Source organism: Cydia strobilella, chromosome 14 (genome assembly GCF_947568885.1).
Source record: "Cydia strobilella chromosome 14, ilCydStro3.1, whole genome shotgun sequence".
Taxonomy (NCBI): Eukaryota; Metazoa; Arthropoda; class Insecta; order Lepidoptera; family Tortricidae; genus Cydia; species Cydia strobilella.
The window spans coordinates 16,425,567-16,451,992 of record NC_086054.1 but is presented as its reverse complement, the minus strand read 5'-3'; the positions used below and the strand labels follow the sequence as shown (position 1 = coordinate 16,451,992).

The 26,426-nt window shown below is 36.0% G+C and overlaps 3 protein-coding genes across 3 annotated transcripts in view; 1 reads left to right on the top strand and 2 right to left on the bottom strand.

Annotated features, from left to right (window-relative positions):
* LOC134747307 (uncharacterized) overlaps positions 1–26,426 on the bottom strand; it is a 136,917-nt gene that overhangs the window by 62,136 nt on the left and 48,355 nt on the right. The gene's annotated exons all lie outside the window — the stretch shown is intronic.
* LOC134747305 (protein kinase C and casein kinase substrate in neurons protein 1) overlaps positions 2,191–26,426 on the top strand; it is a 196,610-nt gene continuing 172,374 nt past the window's right edge. Inside the window, exon 1 of the mRNA XM_063681931.1 lies at positions 2,191–2,473. The gene's annotated coding sequence lies outside the window, so the exon portion shown is untranslated. The remainder of the gene's footprint in view (positions 2,474–26,426) is intronic.
* Positions 10,023–13,086, bottom strand: LOC134747172 (uncharacterized). Its single transcript, XM_063681752.1, has 4 exons — positions 12,962–13,086; positions 11,652–11,789; positions 11,348–11,568; positions 10,023–10,115 (listed from the first exon to the last, which is right to left on the bottom strand). Exons 1-4 carry the CDS (start codon positions 13,068–13,070, stop codon positions 10,023–10,025), a joined length of 561 nt encoding a protein of 186 aa, XP_063537822.1. The 5' UTR covers positions 13,071–13,086.

Here is a 26,426-nt window from a genome sequence, read left to right as displayed (position 1 = left end):
TGAAATTATTGAAAAGCGCTCCCAAGCTCAACGTCGAGCACTACATCGAGACCACTGGAGCTCCGGTACAGCACGCCCACGAACGCTACCGCCACACCGATACCTCGCGGTAAAAAAGGAATTTGATCACATGATAGAGCAACCTAATGTTGTTGTGTCGACCTAATGTCGTGCTGTAATCCAGTAATTAAACCTTTTTTTGCGTTCCTCTAAATTTGTCCATGAGTAATTTATGCCCTTCTGATGTAAACTACATATTATGTAGTGCCTATTAGGTGTAGTATTCAGTATTTTTTCAAACGTCTAGAGAAGGTATTCGAGGGATTTTATTTTGACTTGTGAGTACATACTTATTGAATTGTGTGTTTGAACAATTCAAAAGAAACTCTATGACCTTGTATTAGAGTCACATATGTATACATCTCCTGTATGCCTGTGTAAAGGAATTTAAAAAGTGATATTTTCTCTAATACAAGGACAGCTTTTGGTGTATTTTTAATAAATATTATCGGGATTAGCAATTAAACTTAAAGATGTTATAACATTCGTTATGTTCGTTCCAACAAAGCACAGTGTATTTTTTTAAACAATGGTTGTTTATAACTTGTTATTAAAAATGTAGTATTTCTTTTCATTTTTATTATGGACTGTACATATTCTCGGATTGGGACTAGTTATAGTTTTTCGTCTATGACTCCCATGATGATAATTAATATCCATTTTTATAAAATTAATTAAATATTCTGTATGATATTTCATCAGGATTCAGTTTTCTTGATATGACTAAAAGTGTACATAAATTTTAAATATATCAATCAATATACAAGAGTACTACAAAAATATTTATAGCGTTAAATAAATGCATGCGGTTAAATAAAATCATGTGTATACCGATTATTCCTATTATGTTTTGTCATATGTATTTTTGTATATATTTTTGATGTGTTAGTCTTAAAAATCTTGTGCCTGTATATGTAAAGTTACAAAGATATTTAATATTCGCTTCATACTTACTCTATGCTGCATCTGTATTGTATCTGTGTAATCATAATCACTCGTATAATTATATCGTATACAAAACATCACATATATGCAAAAACAATCCCTTGTCCCAAACTGTTGTTTTCCATTATTTACTGTTTCCATTTTATTTCGTTTTTATATTGAACCTTGTTTTTACCTCTAGTGCATAATAAATAATAATATATGTTCCATTTTTGAACCATTTCAATGCATAAACAAGAAACTAAAACTGTTGTTGTGATCTATTTAGTTACAGAGGAATTGTTAAAATTAAATTGATAATCTACGTCACTGTTTTTTTTTAAACCGACCGTACACCGTTTTGTAGACTAGTTTGTCAAAGGACTGTCTCATTTCAAACACAGAGAGAATCATACTATCTTTGTCTTACACTAGTACTAGCACCCAAAAGAAAAGGATGAGTATAGTTTTTGTTGTTCTCATTTAATGACAATTTGATTTGACTTGATTTGACCAACTATATCAACCATGGTCTTCGAGCTACAACTTTGTTCATTTTCTACTTAACCACGACGGAACGGAGGTATTCAGCCGAATAGTAGGCAACATTCAGCCGAATACTGAATATTCGGCAAAGTGGCCGAATACCGAATAGTTGCCGAATATTCGTGGCATCTCATGGCTTAGGGGCCGTAATCTGATATCTGATCACAGATAAGATTCTACACCAGTGATGGTTCTTAAATAGGTTTTAACTCACTAGATGGCGCTGTCATATTTTTGTCGGGGGTTTTCAAATTTACGGTTATGATTACTTAATTTATAAAAATGTATCTAGTTTTTTCCAATATTCAAAAAATTAGAGTAATAAAATGAATATGGCAACATTATCCATCTCACACTATTGCAGATACGACAAAAAACGATGTTTAAATGTTATGCTATAAATAATGAATGACATTTGTGACAGCTAAGATGTTGCTAGAGACAAAAAAACCTATAGGTAAGTAGTTTTTAGCTCCTCGGTTATTATTATCGTAAAGTAATCTTTATCTCAAGAAATATGCATTAAAATAGTATATATCTACACCTACTTTATTATGTACCATATGATTGTAATAAAATAAATATTCATAAATGACGACAATCACATGGCAACTGTACACGTGAGTTCGTAACGTGATGGTAACGTGACTTTCGTATAGCAACATTTTTAGTGATGGCCGATGGTTCAGTTGGAAGGGATGTTAAAACGACCGTTGCCGAAATTTAGTGTTAATTTAATCACGTTTCCAATCCGTCGGTGTTAAAAAGTGAATGAAATTAATCAGGAAAAACGTTTCCCGTGCATTAGTGTTTTGCGTGTCAGTTAAATTGCTTGTGTGGTACGGTGCTGAATGTTTGTTGTGTCGTTATAATAATAGGATCAGTGGAAGATTCGTTATATTGGATTACGGATCGGTGTTTATTTAATTTTCAAGAAATATAGGTGAGTTTTTTATTTGGATTGTGCGTGTACAGGTTTAGGTTGAGGGCAGGTTTGCCACGAAAGCTGACGCGTGATCGTTAAGTCTTGGCTCTCGGCCGGGTCCGAGATAACGGAAGATTAGAGATGGTGTGGAATTTGATAAGATTCTTGTATATCGTAAAAGTAATAGGTATTTGCTGAACTTGTAGTCGGTTATATGATTTTACCTTATTCACATTCGGTCAAACACCATTTATTTTCTTTTTTTTTTATTACAACAATCAATAAAAATACATATACGATGTCAACGATGTGTTATGATTAGATCAATTGAAAGTGGCACAAATATGTCCAATATTATATCAATAACGCAACCGCTAAAGAATAGAAGTCATCAGCTGATTGTTCATTCATAAAAAAATCATTCATTCTTGAGCCAAGTCATTGAATTCCTGTAGTATTTGTAGTAAAAGTATAAGTAACTAAATATTGAAAAAAAAGAATACCATATAAACAAAATGTTTTAAACATTTTAAAAACATTCAAAATTGAAAACTAAGCTAAATGATAAACACAAAGTCAACATTAATTTATACAACAATGCAATTATTTTCACAATTTATTAATTTCTAATTTGCCCTAATGCTTATTTCGTTCAGTATACAACTAGAACATTTGTAATTATAAAATTGTTGTCAGACATCTTTTATTTTGGCTCCAAATAATGGGGTTGGCTGGTCGGAGTATTTAGCAGATGGCATCAGCATAGCTTACCCTGTCAATCCCTAGAATTGTGTCAAATTTTTGTTTTTTTTAATGCCCTGGATGCCAGCCCTTTAAGCCAAATCTCATAGACAAAGGGGCTTGCTATGATGGCGCCATCTAATAACTATAATAGAACAACTCTATTGATAAGTGCTTGTTCATAATGATGCAGATATTTGTGATTTGTCTGCTCTGATATAATATAGGTGTAAGATAGAAACAAAGTTTTTGGCCATAATGAATATATTTCTATCCCATCTAACCTTATCCTATTTCTAGATCTTCAATTCAATCAATCATTCTTCTCTTTCTTTCTAAGGTGTATTCAAACATACTGTGTCATTCACTCAATACGTTTCATTTTACACATTAAGTAATGCACCTTACATGAGCTGAAATATATATGTGCAAATATACACTGCACATGAATATTTCACACACTTTACATAGATATAGTTGGTCAAGCAAATCTTGTCAGTAAATAAGAACAAAAAAAAGTAAAAAAAAACTATACTCATCCTTTTTTTTTGGGTGCTGGTACTAGTCTACAAATATAGTATGATTCTCTCTGTCTACTTTTGAAATGAGACAGTCCTTTGACAAACTATAGGTATGTCATGGTGAATAAAAATTAATATTTTTGATGTTTTTCTAGATACAGTCAGTCCTCCCTCCTTGTCACACTTTTTCATAGGAAAAAGATAGGTCTTTAATACATACTGTCACAGTATTCTTAATATAACTAAATTTAGAGTGTAGTGGCAGAAATAATATTTGCACCATATCTTGAAAAACCTGTGTGGTTTAAAATTAATTGTAAAAAAATTATTTGTACTTTTATGAAATGGGGTCCTGGCAATTTTTTTTGGTTCTAGGACAAATGGTGCAAGTCTCATGCAGCATGTGAGAAAAAAGGTATAAGTTTCATTAGTATTCTACAAGAAATAAAACTATGAAAACGGATTATTATAGCTTTTCCTCAGTCACCCATTGACCACAAACGCTGTAAAGGGTTCGAAAAGTCGGCGGGATGTATTATAAATTCAATATACGCGATATAATCCGTTTTCATAGTTTTATTTCATGAGTAACTATTGCGGTAACCAAAGACAATATTAGTATTCTACAAGTTATGAATGAAATATATGAACTTGTAGCTTTTGCCACCTGTCTGCATGATACATTTACCCTGCTTAACTTTTTTCCCTTTATTACCCGCTCATTCCAAATCTTCAAAAAGCGGGTATTTAGGGTTCTCAAGGGTCGGTAATGTTTAAGTGGCTTCTGTGATGTTGCTTATGTCTGGGCGACAATGACCGCTTCCCATCAGGCGGCTCGTCTGCTCGTTTGCTGACTATCACATAAAAAAAAAAGAAAAAAAAAAAGAGCCATAGACTTGTATATAGATAGAGTCTAGCTAAGTACGCACTAAATAATACTTATCTAGGTAATCTACTTTGTAGACAAATACCTACATAGACTTGCATAGCCCAGGTATCTAGGCAGGTATTATTGGAATTTGGAAATTGGCTAGCACGACCAAGGCCGCCTGTCGCTTGTCTGTGCTACTAGGCATAAGCTTACCTGGATATTGTGTTATAACAATGCCTAGATCGGAACAGGCGACCTTAATACGTATTGGGTCGAACATTTTCTAGCTAAGTGAAGGAAATTTACATTTTCGTCTTTTTATACGAAGTTTTTCGTGTTATCATGTTGCTGCGTTACAAATTGGATATCTGATAGATTTTTATTTATTATTTTTATTATAGGTATGTGTCAAAAGAGTCGTATTCGCATTCGTATCTTCTTCCAAACTAGTTTTATAGTAAAAAAAGTTTTAGAAAACCTAAGTAATCTATTCAACCAAAACCACAGCGATTTTCCAACGATAGGGACTATGGTCTGCACCGTCTGTAATGCCATGTAGGTAGCTTCCCTAGAGAGCAAGAAGATACTTAGGTAACCGGAAATTATCAACAAGGTTAAAAGCGCAAATCGCGAAAAAAAAATCTTATATAGTTGGTCAAGCAAATCTTGTCAGTAGAAAAAGGCGGCAAAATTTAAAAAATTTGAGTTCAGTGCCGTTTTCTACTGACAAGATTTGTTTGACCAACTATATGTACTATCGGCCAAAGCCAGAGTCGACCACTTTCAAAACAGTATCGCTTGCAAACGTTGATTTTTGACTTGACCCGCCCCTAATTTGTTGACCAATGAGAAACAAAGATCCTTTTTTTTGTAAAGTAGCTGTCATTGTTCACAATCTTTACGTAGCTTGCACGTGTTTTGTCTAGTCTAGTCAGTTGCATCTTGCGCATCTAAAACGCACCACGTGTCTTAACCGTCGCAATTATGAATCACGGCAATTTGTCAACGTATGTGCGAAACCGTATAATTTCTTTAAGAGAAGAAGGATATAATATTAGTCAAATCTCGGAAGAATTACAAATTACGGTAAGTGAATATTTTTTTATTTATACAACTAACTACGCTGTGCAAAGATAAATAAAAAGTATTTATAGTATTATTAGGTTATTAAGATTTAGTTTTTTTTATTCATATATCCTGCTGTTTTAAGTTAAAAATTGGTTTTCAGTATACATGTGATCGATTACCTCACAATACTTCAACTACTTAATTATTAAAATTTTAAATAATATTATTCGTTGACTTATAGAGTAGAATTGTGTTATTTACATATACGCTTTATCACCTTGTAGCAGAAAACATTTTAGCTGTTTACATGGAGTGTTTAAACATGTAGTAGATATTAGTTCAATACGCAAAGGAGGGTTGCAAGCAACATATTTTGATCATTACATTTCTTTTTTTTAGAGAAATTCAGCACGCCGCTGGATTAAACGCTACGACGGAGAAGCAAGTTTAGAAAATCAACCCCGTCCCCAACCGCAACGCATTATTGCTGGCCAGCGTTTGGACCAACTGATCACCACCTATGAAGAGCATCCATTTACGCCTATTCGGCACTTTGCGGCGGCATTTGATTGTTCTCCGCAAACCGTGCGAAACGCTCTTCATAGGGTCGGCATCCACCACCGAAAGCCGGCAAAAAAAATTGTTTTGACAGATGTTCAAAAAGCAGCGCGCCTCAATTTCGCTCGAGATATGAGGGATTTTGATTTTTCACATGCCATATTTTCCGACGAGAAGTCTTTTAAGTCGAGCCAGGTGGGTCGCAAGAATTTATGGCGTGTGGATAATACACGATACGACCCGCGGAATGTGGTCCCATGTTTAGAGTCAGGAAGAGTTGTAGTTAACATGTGGGCGTGGATGAGTGCAGCTGGGCCGGGAGAGCTCGTATATTTACCCGAGAGGGCCAATGGCGCGAGTTATCTGGAGGTTCTGCAGGACACAATGGTGCCGTCAGTGAGGACAGTGTATCCGGAAGAAGACGTGCCTGAAGTAATATTCATACACGACAACTGCCCTATACACAAATGTCGCCTGGTGCAAAATTGGCTTCAACAGAAACCCAGTGGCATTAAAGCAATACCATGGCCCTCGCGCTCTCCGGATCTCAATCCCATTGAAAATCTTTGGTCCGTAATGGTCCAACGCTGGGATACGAGATCCGAAAGGACCAAAAACGCACTCGTCGCACATGTTAACGAGGTGTGGGACTCGTTGCGCGGATCAAATTTGTGCGAAAACCTTGTAGCCTCGATGCGGAGGAGATTGGATGCAGTCATAGACGCTGACGGGGCACTAACAAAATATTAACCGTGCTTTGCACAAAGCATTGAGGTAACTTTGTTTAAACAACGGTTAATATCAACGGTTAGTGGTTCATCGGTGTTTTACGCTATAGTCTTAAGTCACCTATGTTATTTACGTGTCAATATATTTATTTACGTTCATGCTAAAAATATTTGTTTAAAATGTCAGTTTTGTGTTATTGAGTATTAATTTGTTTTTTTTTTCTTGACGAACTTGAGACATGTGTTTGTTACCGACTGTCTTTCATGTGACCGTGTGTTGACTTTCATGTGTTGTTTACACTACGATTCATAAGAAAATTTGTGCAGTGGTTCATAGGTGTTAGTAATCTTGGCTGTAAGTATAAGTAATGTAGGGTTTAAGATCACTTAATTAATAACGTGTCAAGAAATTTAATTATGTGTATTTTTATATATAATTAGCATAAGTAGTATTATTAGATTAATTAGGTTAACTAGAATATATATTAGCTCAGGGTAAAATTTGGTTATATTTTGTTTCGAGTTGATGTTAATAGTGAGTGTGATAGTAACTTTAGTATAGTAACATAACTTAGTATAAGGGTATATAACTAAGTATAAGGCGAAAACAAGATACACTAGCTGATTCAATCTTACAAATTTTACAATATAATATTTTACGCCATTTATTCATTTTTTTATTCGACCCGATAATGCTCGATAGCAACGCAAAGGGCCCACATTGTATAGTGATTACGGTGTATCTGGGTTCTTTTTGCCGCCTTGCCCCGACTCGTAACCCATATTTTACTTGTTTAACCACATTTTAAGTTCGACACGCTGTAACAATCGGTATGATCAACACGTGCAATATGTTCACTTGGATTACTTGGATAGTTATAGATACAGTGATAATATGTGCTAGTGTGTGTTCTTCTTCAAATATTGTTGATTTATATTAATTTACTTTCTCTCATTTAATTTGGTGAAATTAATTAAATTAAATGTCATGTAAAATAAAAACAATATATATATAACTAAATAAGCCTACCCATTTCCTAATAAATAAAATCTTACATTTAAGACTTATATCTATAACCTATTTACTAATCGACTGAAGTACTGACATGTACTGAAGTAGGTCCATTTCCGCCACCGAGGGAAGACGATATTTTCATTGATATAGTAAATCTGAACCGTATTTCTGCATGGAATAGAGTCTACATAGCTCGCACATTTGCACGAGAAGAACCACTCTATGCAGCAATACGGTTGCAAAATGCCCCAATTGGTCAAGATTGATGCTAGTAGTATTCGCTCATTTTGGAGTTTTAGCGAAGGAAATGGTGGTGACACAAATAACGTAACGTTTACATTTATTAAGTCATCTACGGCCTGCTTATATTTAAGTAGGTATATTATTTAAGTTGTTTTTGTTAAGTATTATTGTTAATATTAGTCTAGTTTATATTATTCTTGTATATAATAAATGTATAAAAATAAATACTTTGTATTTTTTTGTTGGACCAAATTACGTAAGAAAGTAACTCATGTATTTGATAATAAGTGTTATAAAATAAATATTAAAACTAAAACTAACTACAATTATAATAACTAAAGCTAAAAATTCAAAATACCTAACAAAAATTTGTGCCCTTGGTAGGGTGCCCATCACGCAGGCAGCGTTCCCGCGCTGGATTGCTATGATTTTACCATTTTTTGCTAGAACTAAATATTGATTATTTGATCAGCAAAGTAAAAAACGATATAAGACTTGCATCGTATAAAATTTCAGTAATCGAACTATTTGAGTACTTATGAACAGACGGGGTATAGTTAAAAAAATAGTCGCGGCTAATACTCGCGGCATTTTAGTTTGGTGTGAATCTATTGTCTCATATTTTTCTTTGACAGCATGCCGGCACTATAACTTGCCTAACATAGCAAACACCTGCAGAACAATTACGCCGTGCACCAATTACTGCTTGCCTGATGAATGCAGCCCGGACCTAATATTCGAAACCTAAGCAATAAACTAACCCAAATGGCAGTTTAATGCGTTCCAGATGCGTCTCTTTTTCTTAATAGTACGCAACAAAGTATTGCTGCGTAAATGCGAGCGCTTAGTTTTTTCTTTTGTCTCTCCTGAGTCCTTACTCCTTATCCTTAAACCTTGTCGGCTAGCTTTGAGATAGCTAATAACGTGAAATTTATCACAATACAATAGAATAAAAATAGTTTGCCGGGAGTAAAATAAAAATAGTCCATATAAAATGATTCAAATTTATTAATAACTTAAACATATACCTATCATGCAATACAGTAAATTAAAATAAATTAACCTATTCAAAAGTAAAATTAAGGTGTCGGCATGGTCGCTGTGACAACTGAAAATAAAAATTAATCGTTTAATGAAGATGATGGTGTGAACGTAGTAATAGGGTCCCGTTTTCACCCTTTGGCTACACAGGCTACACTACACGGTACACGGTAGCACGGCATTGAGGATCGGCCATAGATAAGTTTTCGAACGTAAAAAACTCAACACGGACCCCACCAGAATTATGCGGTTCTCATAAGATATTACATATTTGATATGAGAAACCACATATGTTTATCTTACCCTGTGTTCACATTCCTTCTTGACCATCTCTGTATGCTGGTTTGTATACAGGCTGGCTAAAAAATAAGTGCATTCCCGTTGCCAGGGAGGTTTTGGGATTATACTGAGCATCTTTTACTATGGGACCAACCCCGAAATCGCGAAAAAAATTTGACTGTTCCATACATTTTGGCTGGTCCATTTTTTATGGGAGGTATATATAATTTATAATATTATAATTTATAATATAATAATTTATCATATTTATATTTGATATGTTGCATCTTGAATAAATATCTGGGCATGCCATTTTCATATTTATATATGCCATACGGGGACCAACATATTTTGAGCTTTCTGTTCCAACAGTTGGTATACTAGTCTAGGGCTCAAAAATATTATGGTTCTCGCATAGACTGTTCAAACAAAGGGCTGTTTGTTCTTTGAACGAACCTAATATTCATATATGTATCAATATTCAACACTGGCTTACTATAATCTAATACTTAGTATAAGCCCATTGTTGTAGACTCTCAAAACGCAAAGGCAGTTGCTTGAGGACTTTGAGAGAGACAGGCAAGGCAGTGAGATGCTGTAAAGAGTAGGTAAATGTAACATTAGTAAATTAGGATAGTGACTTTCTAGTTTCAAAATGGTGATATTTATGGACGTAGAACGTGTTTTAGATAGGTATGATTATATTTTTATGTTAGATATTGGACTTATTTGGCCGTGGGACCTTACACATTTTGTTTTGAGGCGAGAGTGTTATTGTGGATTAGAAATCGAGCGACAAGGACAATTGGATCATTTTATTGTTGACATTAGTTTTGGAGTTAATGTTTTAATTTTAGTTGACCAACCGTACTTTTGGTGTAGTGTGTGTCGAAGGTGCATATACGACCACCAATTACCGGAGGAGTGCGAAGTGTGTGAAGAAAAAAGTAAGGGCTAAACTGCGTTTACCGGGTGCGTATATATATATTTAAATGTATGTATTTATTTATTGGACCAATAAACTATCCTACCTATTTCCTAATAAATAAAATCTTGCGTGTTCAGATCACGTCGGGGTCACCAATGTGGCAGTCGGGGTTTGGTAATGTGTTGGGATTGTTAGAAATAAAAGTCCATACGCGGTAACAATAATTAATCTATATTAAAAACTAAAAACTAAACTTACACAAATAACACAAACAAATTACACTTACACAAGTCGCATTTAACACTTATATCTAAAACCATAAGCCATTATAACAGATTGCCTACTGAACTAAAAATCATTACGGATCACTCGGTGTTTCATAGGGAATTGAAAATATTTTTATTGAGAGGTTGCTTTTACAAAGTGGATGAAATTTTTGATAATATTTAAGATTTAGGCTTATTATATTATGATTACACTAAGTTTTTAATAATTATAATTTTTTGAATAAATGTATGACTATAAGGTTATACTCATACATTTATTAAAAAAATATAATAATAAGTAGGCTTATTTACTAATTTAATACGTGATGGCCGCGGCTTCACGGCGGCGGCTGTCTGCAATAACAAAATATATAGGTTAACATTGATGCTATAGTAGTATTCGCTCATTTTGTAGTTTTAGCGAAGGAAGTGGTTATTTACGTTGCCAAATTTAAAGCATAGACCTTCACTCACTTTCGTTCGCTTCGGTCCAATTTTTTTGTCGAGATAGTTTTAGGAAATTATTTAAAATGGCGGAGTTGACACAAATGACGTAGGTGCCATTGGCATCTATTCTAAGACGCATAGAACCATTGCGGCTCGTTACAAAAACGATCGTGAATATCAACATACCCTAGTAGGGTTTCCTGCAAAGCATGCACCCTGGCGCCGCGCAGGGTAATGCTGCGGTCGGCGGCCGGGTGCGTCGGTCTTGACGCCCCGGAATAGCAACCGGCCGCGACCTGGTCCGCCCCGAGCCCGGCCTTGAGGGTCGAATACGGCGCGCAACCCCAACCGGGGTCGGTGGCGGGGTCGGCGGTATTGAAGCCGCCGAGGGTTCCATCTGAGGCCCTCTAACAAAAAGCGAAACAAAATGAAAATTTCAACGATAATGTCACGCAAGGGGAAACTAAGACTTAGTACTGAACGTTCTTACCTAAGGCAAAGGCGCAGGGGCATGCCGCACCCCCAGCATGTTTCAGCTGCCGGCGACGACGCCGGCTGCTCTGCTGCTTGTGCCTCTGCGCCCTCCGCCTCGTCCTCCGCACCCTCTCGCTGTCTTCGTGTCCTGAAGCTTCAAGCAAACATATCCCATTATGAATTTGTAAATTTACATAACTCGAATATGTATTATATAGTTACAGAACTTACCTAAGGCATTGAAAAATGTCTCTCAAAAAATCCATTATTTTATTTAGTTATATATGTTCGGTTCGGGCCTCGTCACTGAACTGAACAAGAGCATCGTAGAGATCGAGCTTACAGTTTACCAATTATCATTTTGTTTATTATATCATATTTCTCAAAGAGTTGTTTTGGGAACTCTCAACACCGCCGAATAACGAAATAGGAAACCCTTTAAGGTCCGCCACACCGCCATCTTAATACTTACAACAACATAAGGGTCAGCATAAATTATAATCAAACTAGCAGTTTCCCGCGACTCGTCTGCGTGGAATAACCCTTTAAAAGCTTCCAACTTTTCTGGGATAAAAACTATGCTATGTCCATTCCCGGGACTCCAACTATATACGAAATTTCAACTTAATCGGTTTAGCTAGCGCTAACGAGTGCGGCCGAGTCAAACAGACATTCAGTAAACAGAGTTATTACGTAACTTACTAATAAAACTTAAGCCTAAATAATGGGTTAAAGGCGCGGGCGCTGTATCCTAGAACTCATTATGGCTTGTTTAAAAAAAGCTTCCAAGTATGGTCGAACAATTATTTAACGGCCACCAGATGTGTATCTTTCTATCATAGAATGACTTTTACCTGACCCATAATTATTATTTGCAAACAGTTATTTTAGTCATGGTTATTTTTTTAACCAAGACACAAACAGATATGCTCTTCTTAATTATGCTATATTTTAAAGAAATAGTTATAATTATACGATTATTATATTTACCCATGATTATTTTAGTACAAAGTTCATTTTTTATTTTATTTTAAATGTTTATCAAGTCTGTTCTTAAAACTGTTCACAGAGGGAGCACTTATAACTGTCTTTATTACCTTAAACGTTAAACTTATTTATTACCGATCCTCAATACCGTGTAGCATTCATATACACTTTTTTTTAACATCATTTTCACAAGTAATTTTCCACCCATTGGAACCATATTAGCGGATTATCACAAACAAGAAGCATTTACTATTACAGTAATAATAAAATAACTAGGCAACATTAGAAAACAAATTGACTTAACTACAATAGGTAAGTAACTAATTATTTAAAACAAACCTCGTGTGCTCTTCCGATGCGTTATCTCCTTCCTGCTAGAGTCCTTCAGTCCACTTTCGCAAACAAAAAAAGGTCCTCGCGCCGTGATCATAATATTTTTTATAGCCATTGCTTCGTGTTTCAGAGTCATCTACAATAAATAAGTTGAATGCAAGATTTGCAACGACGAGGGCGATCATCGCTTCTAGTTCCGTCTCTACTTTACATTTATACATATACTTGATCAGCTATGCGATTAATGCCGCAGACCGGTTCTCTGGAGTCTGGACAGTAAACGTAGGAATCAAAAATGTGAACACATTAGTCAACCTCATGTAATTGTAATAAGATGCAAATTGCAATGTTTATTTCGAGAGTCGATTGCAATTTGCATGTTATCAAAGTTATCGGCGGCACTGAGGGATTGAAGGACAACGGAGAACGCGAATGACGTAGATTACGTAGGATTTATTGCTTGTAGCATAAGCTAACCTAAATACTTTAACACCGTGGCCAGAGCGTCAGCGGGCAGCGGGGCGACGAGCGGTTCATAGAATTTAACTATTGTAAGAACGCCCCCGTGCGTCCAGAAAGGCGGCCTTATCTATCTGTCCATTGACCTTCATTCATCACGTCATTGTCATTGTCAATTGTTGTACCTACATAATCGTTGTTTTTCTTTAATTGGTATGGAGTAGAATCTTATTCTTTTGGTGCCATACCCATTATGGGCGTCGGCGGTCAGCATAGCATTCAGCTTTCTGGTCTTTGATAATCTCTTGAGGGGTGGCTGCGTCTTTTGTAAGTGTCCAGTCCATTTATATGTAGGTCTATGGTCATGGAGTAGAATAACTTGGAGAATTCCATGGACCTGATCCATATTATATTTTTTAACTGACGTACATGCAAGTATAGGTTACAAACATGCCTACTTTAAACTAATTAGAGTAAGCTTATCAAGCTAATTTAATTTAAAAAAATGCGACTTCCATTTACATGAAGTTCTGCGCGTAGTTATTAAATTTAGAACATTAACATTTGTTACCGTTTGTGTTAAATACACGGGCTACCCATGGTATACTCAGAAATATGCAATCTCAAATGACACGTGCAGTACCAACTGTATAAGGTAGTCAACACTAATAACACTATACCTACGTGCAATATTGATTTATTACCAACGCAAATAAATATTGCGGATCTTATTACATTCTCGTTGCATGAATCACGGCAAACTGTCATGTAAGGCATAATAACGCTGTCATCGCATGCCAGTTGCAATCTTTGCCTTCATTAAGGCCGTTCCATCGGTTTGCCGCTGTCTCTGTCACATTTCGCAAGAAAGAACGGGAAAGATCATGCGCGCCAAGTGTCAATTTTGATCGAATTTTGTCGATTTTTATTTATTTTAAAAACGTTACCCTACAATATCGAAATTCGAAAGCTATGAAATTACTATATAAGTTAAGATTGTTTTTTCTTCTTTCTTTGTTTACAGTATCACATAATAAATAACCGAGTAAAGTTGGATTAAAAGTCCGAGTTAGAGGTTATTTTGGGAATTAATTGTATCGAGCGAAGTGTCATAATTCGTGTATCGGAAGCTATGATATTAAAGATAATATAGTCAAGAACTACATATATTTTTTCCACGTCTACGAATATCAACGCCTCTTTGAAAAACAGGATCATATAAGGAGATTTTTCGCCTTCTGGCTCAGGGAACCGCCTTAATACATTATAAAAAAAAACTTGCCGCTTGCAGCAATCGCAGCAGTTTAAAATCATTGGTCCATCACTTATCCGGCGATATACATCAAGTGTTTTAATATGTTGAGAACGCGTATTTAGTGATATGAGTTCGTTATTTTTAACATAACCGATGTTTCAGCTGGGTTGCACCAGCTGTGGTCACGGATGTCTGACGTCCCAGCAAAATGTCAACGGAGATATGGGTAAACAACACTACACTACCCGAAAATAGTTTATCAGACACTTCGTAATTAGTAAATAATATGCACAAAACTTGAGTTTAGACTATGTGTTATGTTGAACGTTGCTTAGTTTTGTTTCTTTCATATGGCGCCACTATCTTTGGCCTACTCTCGGATAGATGGCGTTGACGGTTTGATTCGGTTGTGTTTTAATTTATCGACACTCGTTGCGAATTTCTTACTTTTCACACTTGTATCGTAATGTGCGATCATATATTTTACTAACATATATTCAATAATATTCATACATAAAGATACAATACATTATACTCTTTAGTGCACACCTCATTACAGAAAACAGTACAAAGAATACAGAAAAGAAGAGGTTAAACAACAGGCGGTCTTATCGCTAATAAGATAATTTATTTTCAGTTTATAAAGAGCTTGTTATTATAGGTACTTTATACTTAAGAACATTTGTGCCATCTTCAACCAAAAGGGTACTTATTGTCGGAAGTCGATAAGGCGCTATTTCCATATAGCTTCAATTCGAAATCAACCTTATCGACAAGCGACAATGTGGTACCTTTTGGTTGAAAACGTCACATTTTAGTTTATAAAGAGCTTGTTTATGTTGAAAAGCCTCAAGCAATAAAAAATAATGTATTTTACATTGTATGACTGTACATTACTTTTAAAATTACTTTCTATTCAATACAATGTTAGTTACTTTAACCATCGTGGGCAGTCCACTCTTTTTCTCGGCTCGGACTAATTAAATATTTTCAAGATACCTAGTTTTTGACAGTTTTGAATGATTCGCGGTTCTTCAGTTACCAGTGAACAAGATGCATGCGTCGAAATATCGGGAGCTCGAAACAATACAAAAGGTAGTCACGGTTCATATCCCGGCCAATATAAACCCAGTTTTTGTCCTATTGATTTATGTGTTATCTGTTCTCATTTTTAGGGTTCCGTACCCATAGGGTAAAAATGGGACCCTATTACAAAGACTCCGCTGTCCGTCTGTCACCAAGCTGTATCTCATGAACCGTGATAGCTAGACAGTTGAAATTTTCAGTTTTTTTTTTTTATACTACGTCGGTGGCAAACAAGCATACGGCCCGCCTGATGTTAAGCAGTATTGTATTTCTGTTGCCGCTATAACAAAAAATACTAAAAAGTACGGAACACTCAGTGCGCGAGTCCGACTCGCACTTGGCCGGTTTTTTTTATTCAACTGTTATCTCTACTTACGCCTCTGGTGTGTTATTGCGAGTTTAACAAGGCTTCACCGGTCAAAAAAAGCTTGTCGTAAAAACGTGATAAAAAAGTATTTAAAAAGATGGCAAACCTTAGCTTCTAATTTGTATAAACTATTTTTTTACACAGTCTATAAAGTTTTGTCTTTGAGAAAAAAATTAATTCAAAAATTGGAACCAAATCATTTGATGCCACGGATTGTCTTTGTAAGATTCGTGTCATTCAAGAATATACTACGAAACCTCTTACAAATAATGTGGTCAGTTTAGCATATTAAACTGAAATAAACGTCAAAATCATAAGTCTTATACCTATGGATGAAAAACTTACCAAGGCCTCCAGTGTCAAAGGCTGGGTTTGAAAAATTTTCTTCGCTTAATTATATACATTTAATTGCCACATGACGAGAGCGGTATTAAACATAAGGGAGGGTAACCGAGGCCGAGGACGACCCCCCACAACTTGGAGCAGCACCGTTGAAGGAGACATGGAGGCAGCAGGCATAGATAAAAGTATGACAGCAGACCGCATAAAGTGGCGTAATGGTATAAGGAGGGCCGACCCCAACTAGAGATGGGAATAATAATGGCCAGGAAGAAGAAGAAGAAGAATTATATACATTTAATTTTTATTAGTTTAGGTATCCTTGCTAGCCATATCTGTTACGTCTGTACGTCCCACGTGTAATGTCACAGCTATCTAGTCAATTTATTATATCACCGAAGTTTCTCATGTTTTGGCTAGTTGGCCACACTGATAGCGCCGGCCAAACGCTAAATATAAATGATAACCTCGTCACATTTCGCAATGCGTACTTTCCAACGCCAGTTCCGAACACGTTGAACAAACCTAATGATCGTGGAAGCACGCTCCAGTGCCCCATTGCAACACTCGTTCCGGAAACTAGAAAACGCACCCATCCTACGTTGCAATAAACCTTGCTACGTTTTTGGCAACGATTAGAAACTCCTGGATTTTCAGTTTAATAAAGGATATCTGCAATTGAAAATGCCCGGCACTTTCGCGGGATGTTGCACGTTGGCGAGTCGGCAGTCGAAATTAATTTGATGTATAATTATTGCAGTCAGAGCGTAACGGATATCAATGCAGTCAGGTTAATTGAGAGGCAGTGACCTAGTCAAGGATTGGCAAGTCCGGTTAGCCAAAAGTAATGAAAGCCCTAGATATATTATGCATACTTTTTTCGAGAAGAAGAGAAGTGGAAGAGTTCAGTAGCTGGTGTTCGAAACCTCTCTTCTCGGGGTTTTTCGACTAGAGTCTAGACTATAGCGACCTTTCTTGAGGGTCGAGCTATGATTTCTTTGATAATTATTGATTTTAGAAAGAAGTTACAAATACAAAAAACTTGTTTGTCTAAGAACATATAAAGGGTTTCATAACGATACAGTATTGTTTTCAATAAAAAAAAAAGAGCTTTGCTGGTCCGTCCAATAATGCATCTTTATCAAAAACACACCCACGATTTGTAAATCCAATAGCGCTCCGATACCACCTGTATTCGAGCTTTTTTGTTATGTAAATAGTAATTTCTCGGAGCGTGGGTTGTGGTATTTTAATGGGCCGGCCGGGTGATCGCAGACGAGTTCTCGATCTCTACCTGCCCGGTAACCTAGCCGTGCATTGCCTTGCCAACCGCGAGAGATTCGAACGCTCAGACAGCCAACCAGTTTGTGAATTCGAAATTTGAAACAATTTGGAGTATTTAGAACCTAAATACTCTAAATTGTGAGCGAACTCACATCGTCTAAATTTTAGACGATGTGAGTTTGCATTACAGTATTTGTGCGGTCGATTGGATTAGTTGCACAGTCACCTGCAGCAATGTGTTACTTCGAAGGCCGCAAAAATATGTGACACGCTCTAATTGCTCTACAAATAAGATATTTGTCGATATTTGCAAATAAAGACGATTAATGAATGTATATTGGGCCACATGCCACATATATTCCGCGACTACTCTTTCCGCACGGACTAATCGGAGAACGCACGCGCTGGTTAGTCCAACCAGGGCGTACGATTACGAACACGATTCCGATGAAACATCGAGTGTCAATTATCAAAGAAATTTGAATCTTCTATGCAGAAGTTAAATTTCATATTTCACTGACACATGCTTAATGACAACTCGACTGGCGATATCAATTGGAATATTTGATCTAGGCGTATCGTAGAAGCACGAACGATGACTTTGGAATTGCCTGTCTCAGAGAGCTCGCTACATAATCTACATATGAACCAGTACAACTGTCACCTGATCTGTAACAGCGTATGTATAATTAGAGATCACGGTATTCTGGTTGAAGAGACGAGCGAAGTATTTGAGGTCCGACTGAGAAACTCTTTATCTCTTAAAAGTGATCTGTCGCAATTAATTAGCTTTTCATTGAGATTCCCATTCTGAAATGGAGATATGACTTTCGATGTTACTAATTAACTTCGAGGTTTTCTAGCATCTTTTTGATCGAACTTTATTAACGATAAATACAGAGGTATAGACAGAAAATGTTTTATTTTACTGTCTAAAGTGTCTAGTCTAGTATTTTTTGAATGTGTGTTATGTATGATCGTTCACGCTTAATTAGGTTAGGTTGGTATTGTATAAATACATAATAACGTAATCGATGATATCACACACTAATGTAATAATAACACGCGTAGGTAATTAACAAAACTTCAAATTTAAATCTTGAATCCACAGACAAAGTATATATAGTCCCTTTGTTTGACATAATTATTGAAAGTCATAAATAGTCATAATTTTTATTTATTTAAGAAACAAACAGTCGTTTACAAACAAGTTTACAAATATTTCTTAAATTAATAATGTAATGATTGTCAGATTATCATTAGTCATAATTCTGAAACCGTTAACTTTTCAGGATTATGGAAGGTTTTGCTATAGTTAGGTTAGGTTAGGTTTGTTTTATGGCAATCCTGAAAAGTTACGCGTTTCTGAGAAAAACCAAATTATGACTAACGATAATGCGGACAAACAATACATTATGACTTGAAACTTTATGGGAAACAATAGAAACCCGTACAAATGAGATACAAACCTATCAACAACATTGTTAACACGGTAAGATCTCAGCGGAAGTAGCAATTTCATAATTCATAATGCTCTAATAGCGTGTCTATCCTCATCTCCACTTAGCACCGCACTCTTCGTTATTAAACGCATTGCTCTGCCATTAATTGGGGAAAATCGCTATAGGTATTTCCTGCAACGCTTAGATCGGTTAATATCTTGTTAATTTGCTAATATTTCAGTTAAAAGCATCTCACACTAACAAGAATGCCTCGAGAAAAACGCTTCAATCGAATACGCTAACATTAAGCTACCGCGAATGTCGAAAAGTCACGCAATTTCGTCTTGTTGCCTCTTTTTAATTCTTGCATCTTTGATAGAGAGGCAAATAGACGATCGATTGAACGAAGTAGTTCGCGGGTTCTTTTGTTCTTTATCTTTGTATGACGTTGATGCAGTCAGCATCCAACGGTTTTACTCATAGCCTACAAATTAGTTAATATTGGCTTAGTAAGATGATGGAATCAGTACTGCATTCAAGAAAAGCCTTTCCTTCTTTAGAGTTCATGTTCTTAAAGTAAATACTTTCGTTTATTATTCATTTAATTGAAAAAGGTGTCACTAATTCTCAAAAAATACATATGTATGCAGTAGAAGTTTTCCTATAAGTACGTAAGTACTAAGTGCAATGGACTGTTAGGACTAAGACTCATCAAAAATATTTTTTATTCACTAGGTATTTACGTGCTAATTTAATAAAACGAGCTATCTGCGTCTAACGTTTACAAATTTATTATTCATTTAATTGAAAAAGGTGTCACTAATTCTCAAAAATTACATATGTATGCGGTAGAAGTTTTCCTATAAGTGTACGTAAAGTACTAAGTGGACTGTTAGGACTAAGACTCGTCAAAAATATTTTTTATTCACTAGGTATTTACGTGCTAATTTAATAAAATGAGCTATCTGCGTCTAACGTTTACAAATTTATTATTCATTTAATTGAAAAATGTGTCACTAATTCTCAAAAATTACATATGTATGCGGTAGAAGTTTTCCTATAAGTGTACGTAAGTACTAAGTGGACTGTTAGGACTAAGACTCATCAAAAATATTTTTTATTCACTAGGTATTTACGTGCTAATTTAATAAAACGAGCTATCTGCGTCTAACGTTTACAAATTTATTATTCATTTAATTGAAAAATGTGTCACTAATTCTCAAAAATTACATATGTATGCGGTAGAAGTTTTCCTATAAGTGTACGTAAGTACTAAGTGGACTGTTAGGACTAAGACTCGTCAAAAATATTTTTTATTCACTAGGTATTTACGTGCTAATTTAATAAAACGAGCTATATGCGTCTAACGTTTACAAATGAAACGAAATCGTGTAAAACATCTGTTATTGCGACTGCAAAGTTCACTCATCATCTTCCTCGCGTTGTCCCGGCATTTTGCCACGGCTCCATGGGAGCCTAGGGTCCGCTTGGCAACTAATCCCAAGAATTGGCGTAGGCACTAGTTTTTACGAAAGCGACTGCCATCTGACCGTCCAACCCAGAGGGGAAACTAGGCCTTGTCGGGACTGCAAAGTTCACTATTGTGCACAATTAGCTCTTTTACAAATAAAACCTTACGTCCAGCGTAACAGAGTATAATTCCCATTGTCAAACGTTTAGCGACATGAGTTTGTACAAAGATGCTTATCTCACAGATCGAGATACGTTTTTGTAGCCATTTCACATTTACTGGAATCAGCGTCCACTTTTCGGTCCGGGCACTGACCTAACCTGATTTCATAGTTACACTGTTTGTGCTATTATGATGTCATTTGTATATTTTATGCGCTAGTGTTCGTTTTATAAAAACAACACCGTTTTGACATAAAAAGGTTATATCAGATGCTGGCGTGTGTAGGTGTTCGTCTAACGTTTTTTGAGCGCCTGTTTTGGTATCCTATTATTTTGAGAGTCTATTTTAAAACGGCTTAAGTGTTTTTATGTTACGATGATTGTAACGCCTTTTTACAGTTTTGTATACTGACCAGTCTGAAAAGTTGCCTGTCATTTTAGTGTCTATATACTGTTGAGACTGGGTTAATCTTTTGACATATAGCGGCACTCACAAGACATGCATAAAACTTGCACATATGAATAATGTTTACCGAGATAAAACTAGTTATGTATAATAATTCGTGCACTCTTTCATTACTGTTACTACTCTTACAGTCGAAGGCAAAAATATCGATCCAGAGAAATGGCCCAAAAATATGTGAACACGTCTGTATTATCTACGGTGTAAGAGCGTACACATATTTTTGACAGTTTGGGAATGTATTTATATTAGCCCTACGAAACCGATATTATCGCACTACTACTAGTACTACTTTTTAAACGATTTGATCTTTCACATCATCATGAATAATTATAAAAAAAACGGGCCAAGTGCGAGTAGGACTCGCGCACGAAGGGTTCCGTACCATTACGCAAAACACGGCAAAAAAATCACGTTTGTTGTATGGGAGCCACACTTAAATATTTATTTTACATTGTTTTTAGTATTTGTTGTTATAATAATACATCATCTGAGAAAATGTCAACTATCTAGCTATTGCGGTTCATAATATACAGCCTGGTGACAGACGGACGGACGGACTGCGGAGTCTTAGTAATAGGGTCCCGTTTTTACCCTTTGGGTACGGAACCCCAAAAAGCGACCAAAGTATTTAAGTGTTTATCAATATCAATGTCTATCTATTATATGTATTGTCTTATGAGCTTACAATTTTGTTAACAGTGTAGAATGTAGATGTTAAAAGCTAATAGAGTTAGACCAAGAAAAGTCTGCAGCGATTTTGATGGCACACGCAGTGAAAGCGTTATTTATACGTCATAACTTCATAGAAGTTTGACGTTTAAAGTAAAACTTGGACTGCGTATGCTATCAAAATCGATGCAGACTTTTCTTGGTCTAACTTTAGTTACTAACATTAAAGCGTTCAAAGTAACGTAATATTTGTAATAAATGGCACTATTGCATATAAATTACCTCTCCTACAGCCTAACATAGTGCGAGGATATGTTATGCAAATATGATAGATTATTACCAGTTCTGTTGCTTTCACAATCTCGATGCAAATCCTCGTTACGGACGACCACATAAAATTAGCATGCTGTGCTCCGTGATACCTACAAAATCGTCTGCTCAACGTAACTTAGGGTTTGAATACATTTGAATACAAATACACTATTACATAGACCGCCTGTTGCTACATGTATTTACATTGTTAATCTGTTATATATTGAAGTTTTCTTTTGTGGTGCAATAAAGTATATTTACTTTACTTTCTTACTGTTATAGTATGAATCTTCTCAAATGATTTTTACGACTAAGACCCTAATCTGTTAAACAAAAGCCATTGTTTCTTTTAGCGAGCGGTCAGCCGTTGTGTATGAGCGCGTGCCACGCGCAGACACAATGGCACGCGCTCTGACACAATGAAGACCGCTCCCACAAAATAAACAATGGCATTTGTTTAACACATTAGGATCTTAGGCGTAAAAATCATTTGAGAAAATTCATACTATACCTGAACAGTCGTGATCACACTATATCGAAGCGCCGGGGAGACAAAAATATCTGAGTATGCACTAATCGCCTTATTCATAAAACATAGCAAACCTTTGTTAAATTTTGTCACTAATAAAAACCAAAATAATATTGTCTTCGGTTACCGCGATAGTTACTCATGAAATAATCCGTTTTCATAGTTTTATTTCATGAAAAACCAAAATGTCAAAATGACATATAAGGACATAAAGGACAAACGATTAGCAAGAGCTTGTTGGACTTCACAAGCCCTTCCTGCAAGAATAACGCCCTAACACCTTGGTAATAAAGACGTTCAGGTATTTATAAGTATCTGATGTAACTGCTGGTGAGTTGGTGACTGTACATTGTGCAGTAAAAGTACATATGTAGTTTTGTTTTAAGGGGCCCACTGATAACCAGGCCGCCGGACGATATCGGCCTGTCAGTTGTTCGGAACTGTCAAATTTTTGTTCTCACTAACAGGCTGATATCGGCGGACTGATAATCCGTGGGCCCCTTTAGAAACCTTAAGAGAAGAAAGACAGACTTATTTGAACGTAGACAAAAAAGTTATTGACACAACACTTCTATCTACGATACACATTATTACAAATATGTAAAAGCATGTGATTTAAGGTGACATTATAATCAATAAACATACTGTGAAATAGGCAGCTTACAAACACTATTAATGATACCGCTAGGTCTTTAGTGACAGGAAGCCTTTTACCCACATTCCTCAGCAGATATACATCTGCATTGACCACATTGCCCTTTAGAGCAGAGGTCAAAGTTAGACCCGTTAGACCACATAAATCCAATAAGTGACAGTATCCGAACAATCTCATTGGTTCTTGAAACCTTTTAGTACTGTGCTTATCGTTGACCGTGTATCTGTTAGTTATAATTGTTTTGCTACGTGTAAGATAAGAAAAACCTTCGGTTTTTTAATTAACTGTGATGTTGAATGTAGAGTCCAGTTAACAAATTGAACCTACCAAATACATGGGTAAATTAATAGACCATAGAGAAACCTTATTTCGTCGCAGTATACTTTGATATTAAAACAACAAAATCTACAACCAGGATAATAAACTCGGTTACTATCCCACTATCTAGCCCACTTTCTATCTTTCAGCGTCTAATAAACAGTCAATCCATTACAATTGTTCCCATTATGAATAGTCCAAACGCATGTCTTCTCTCTTACTTCAAAAGAACATACACGGTCCAATTTCTCAAGTAGTTAAGTCCTTTAAAACCATCACGGAAGCATCGGAGACCAGTAATTTGCTCTCGAATGATGAATGGCGATTCCAGAGAGCTTGTTTTGGAAGTAATTGTTAGGACCGGAGCACTCGTTTAAATCGAAACTTACCTAACCACACATTAATATTAGACAATACTTTCAATTGTGAACTTTGTGACACATTGTTAAAGTTACATTTGCAATGATGAATTAGGGTGAGGTACGATGTAGGGAGAGTTAGTCGAAATGGTCATTGCTCCAAAGCACGCGATCAGAGACAGTTAAGTTTGTATTGAAATTAAATATTTTTTGCCCCCGTTTGGGAGCGGTCCAGTCGGTATGAATTGTTTTGGTCCGCTATTCGATTCAGTTAAACGTTTTTGCTTTGCAAATACTTTAAGGTCTTTGGTTTTCATTAACAATGGCCATGTACATGAATGACTTTATTGAGAATTATTTATATACCTTGTTACACTAAGAGCTCATTCTTCTTTTACTGCCATTCATACATTCCAGCAGCTCTTCTCTTTCTTTAAATTTATGCGTCGTTCTTCTGATAAGGAACATCAGGCAATTAGGGATCTTGTCGCGCATTTTTATTGGAGCATTTTTAACACCGCGCCTATCGTGTGCAGCGCGCAGCGTGTCTTTATTTAATTATTTATTATTATTTCATTCAAGACAACAGATGGTCCAATGAGTGTTAGTTGATCTTAGCCTACGTTAGTACTTAATAATAAACATAGATTTTGTCCTTTGACAAAGTTTCCACATTAAAGGATTTAGCGCTCAATGGTAATATTAATGGTGTAAGAGCCGACTACCTAAACGCCTGTGGAACGACACATTAACACCGTTCAATACGTGTTTCTTACGGGTTTCGATCGGTGGTCTCAATGCCTGATATTGGAGGTAAGGGGCTACCGCGAACCTCGATCCTCGAACATCGACGTCTCGTCTATTTGCCTCTGTCACTCGAATAAGTTAACGATAGACATGCGAATAGACGACCGAACAAACTGGTTTCTGGTTAAAGCGGCCGTCTGAGCCACGACTCCACTATAAAAATAAATAAATGTGCCATTTTCAACCAAAAGGGTACTTTCTGTCGCTGGTCAGTATGGCGCTATTTCCATATAGCTTCAATTAGAAATCAACCTTATCGACAACCGACAATCTGGTGCCTTTTGGTTGAAAACGTCACAAATATAGAAGGAATTTTACACATATTGATCAAGTCCCACAGTCCCAATGAGGCTTGTGTTGTGGCTGCTAGACGACGATATATGTAATATTTTGTTAGATTATATGTAAATGCTAATATACATTGAAAACATCAATAACTCACGAACACGTAAATGTCACACAAATTGCCCTTGCGAAGATTCGAACCCGGAATCTCCTGCACTGTAGACAAGGTCACTACCGACCGACTAGGCTCCTAGCCTCCGTCAAACCAATACTATCTAATTTAACCACGCCTCATAGTTTCGGCTGACCGTCCTTAACCCTTATGCTTCCACCAGCTCCCTCCTTCGCACACTCCTCTAATTCGATTAGTACAACTCGACCGCGCGCGCCCCAAGTACCTATCTCATGTGCTAGGTTTGCTTAGCTATTGTGGTTTTACCGTTTGCGGAATTTACATTTTGAAGAAAACTTTTTTTAAACCGTAACAATACTGAGAATTGTTGTAACTATCGTGCAATTTCGCGGCTTTACTTATAGGTAAAAAAAAAACAATAAAGCTAGTAACAAAAGCAAGCAAAGAACCTTTAGATATCAGAAAATATACCTCTTTGGTCGAATCTATGTCGAATAAGTCGATTTTATCCCGAAATGCACGAGATTTACCTTTATTTGGATAACCAAATACAAACAAACATAATTTATTTCTAAAGATCATAAAAAATTGTGTATCAAAAAAAGTTTTCTTAAAAACAAAAATTATTTGTCTAAACTGAAAAACGATTTAAAAGTTAAAACATGTTTACTTCGTAAGTGAAAATTTTTCTTTATGGCACTTAGTAGCCCAAGTGGAGTGAATAAGTGGTTAGTGGAGTGAAGATGTTTCGTCTTATTTGTTTTGTTTAGAAGTGGTTATTTGATTTTAGAAGTGTGTGGCGGCCTTTGTTCGACAGACAAGGAAATTTCTAAGGTACAGTTGAGTAGCAATTAAAACTTTGTCAGTTTGTTTACAAAACAGTATTTGTTTCGTCAATATTCGGGGGACAGATTGGTGATTATTTCCTTTTGTTAGGTTTTGTAACTTTATATTCTATTGTTCGTGAATTTCATGCTACAAAGTTAAATTGGTGATTCTTAAGTAAATACAATTATGGAGATATAAATTCCGAATATGGACTCCAACATCAGATATATATATTTAATTTCTATG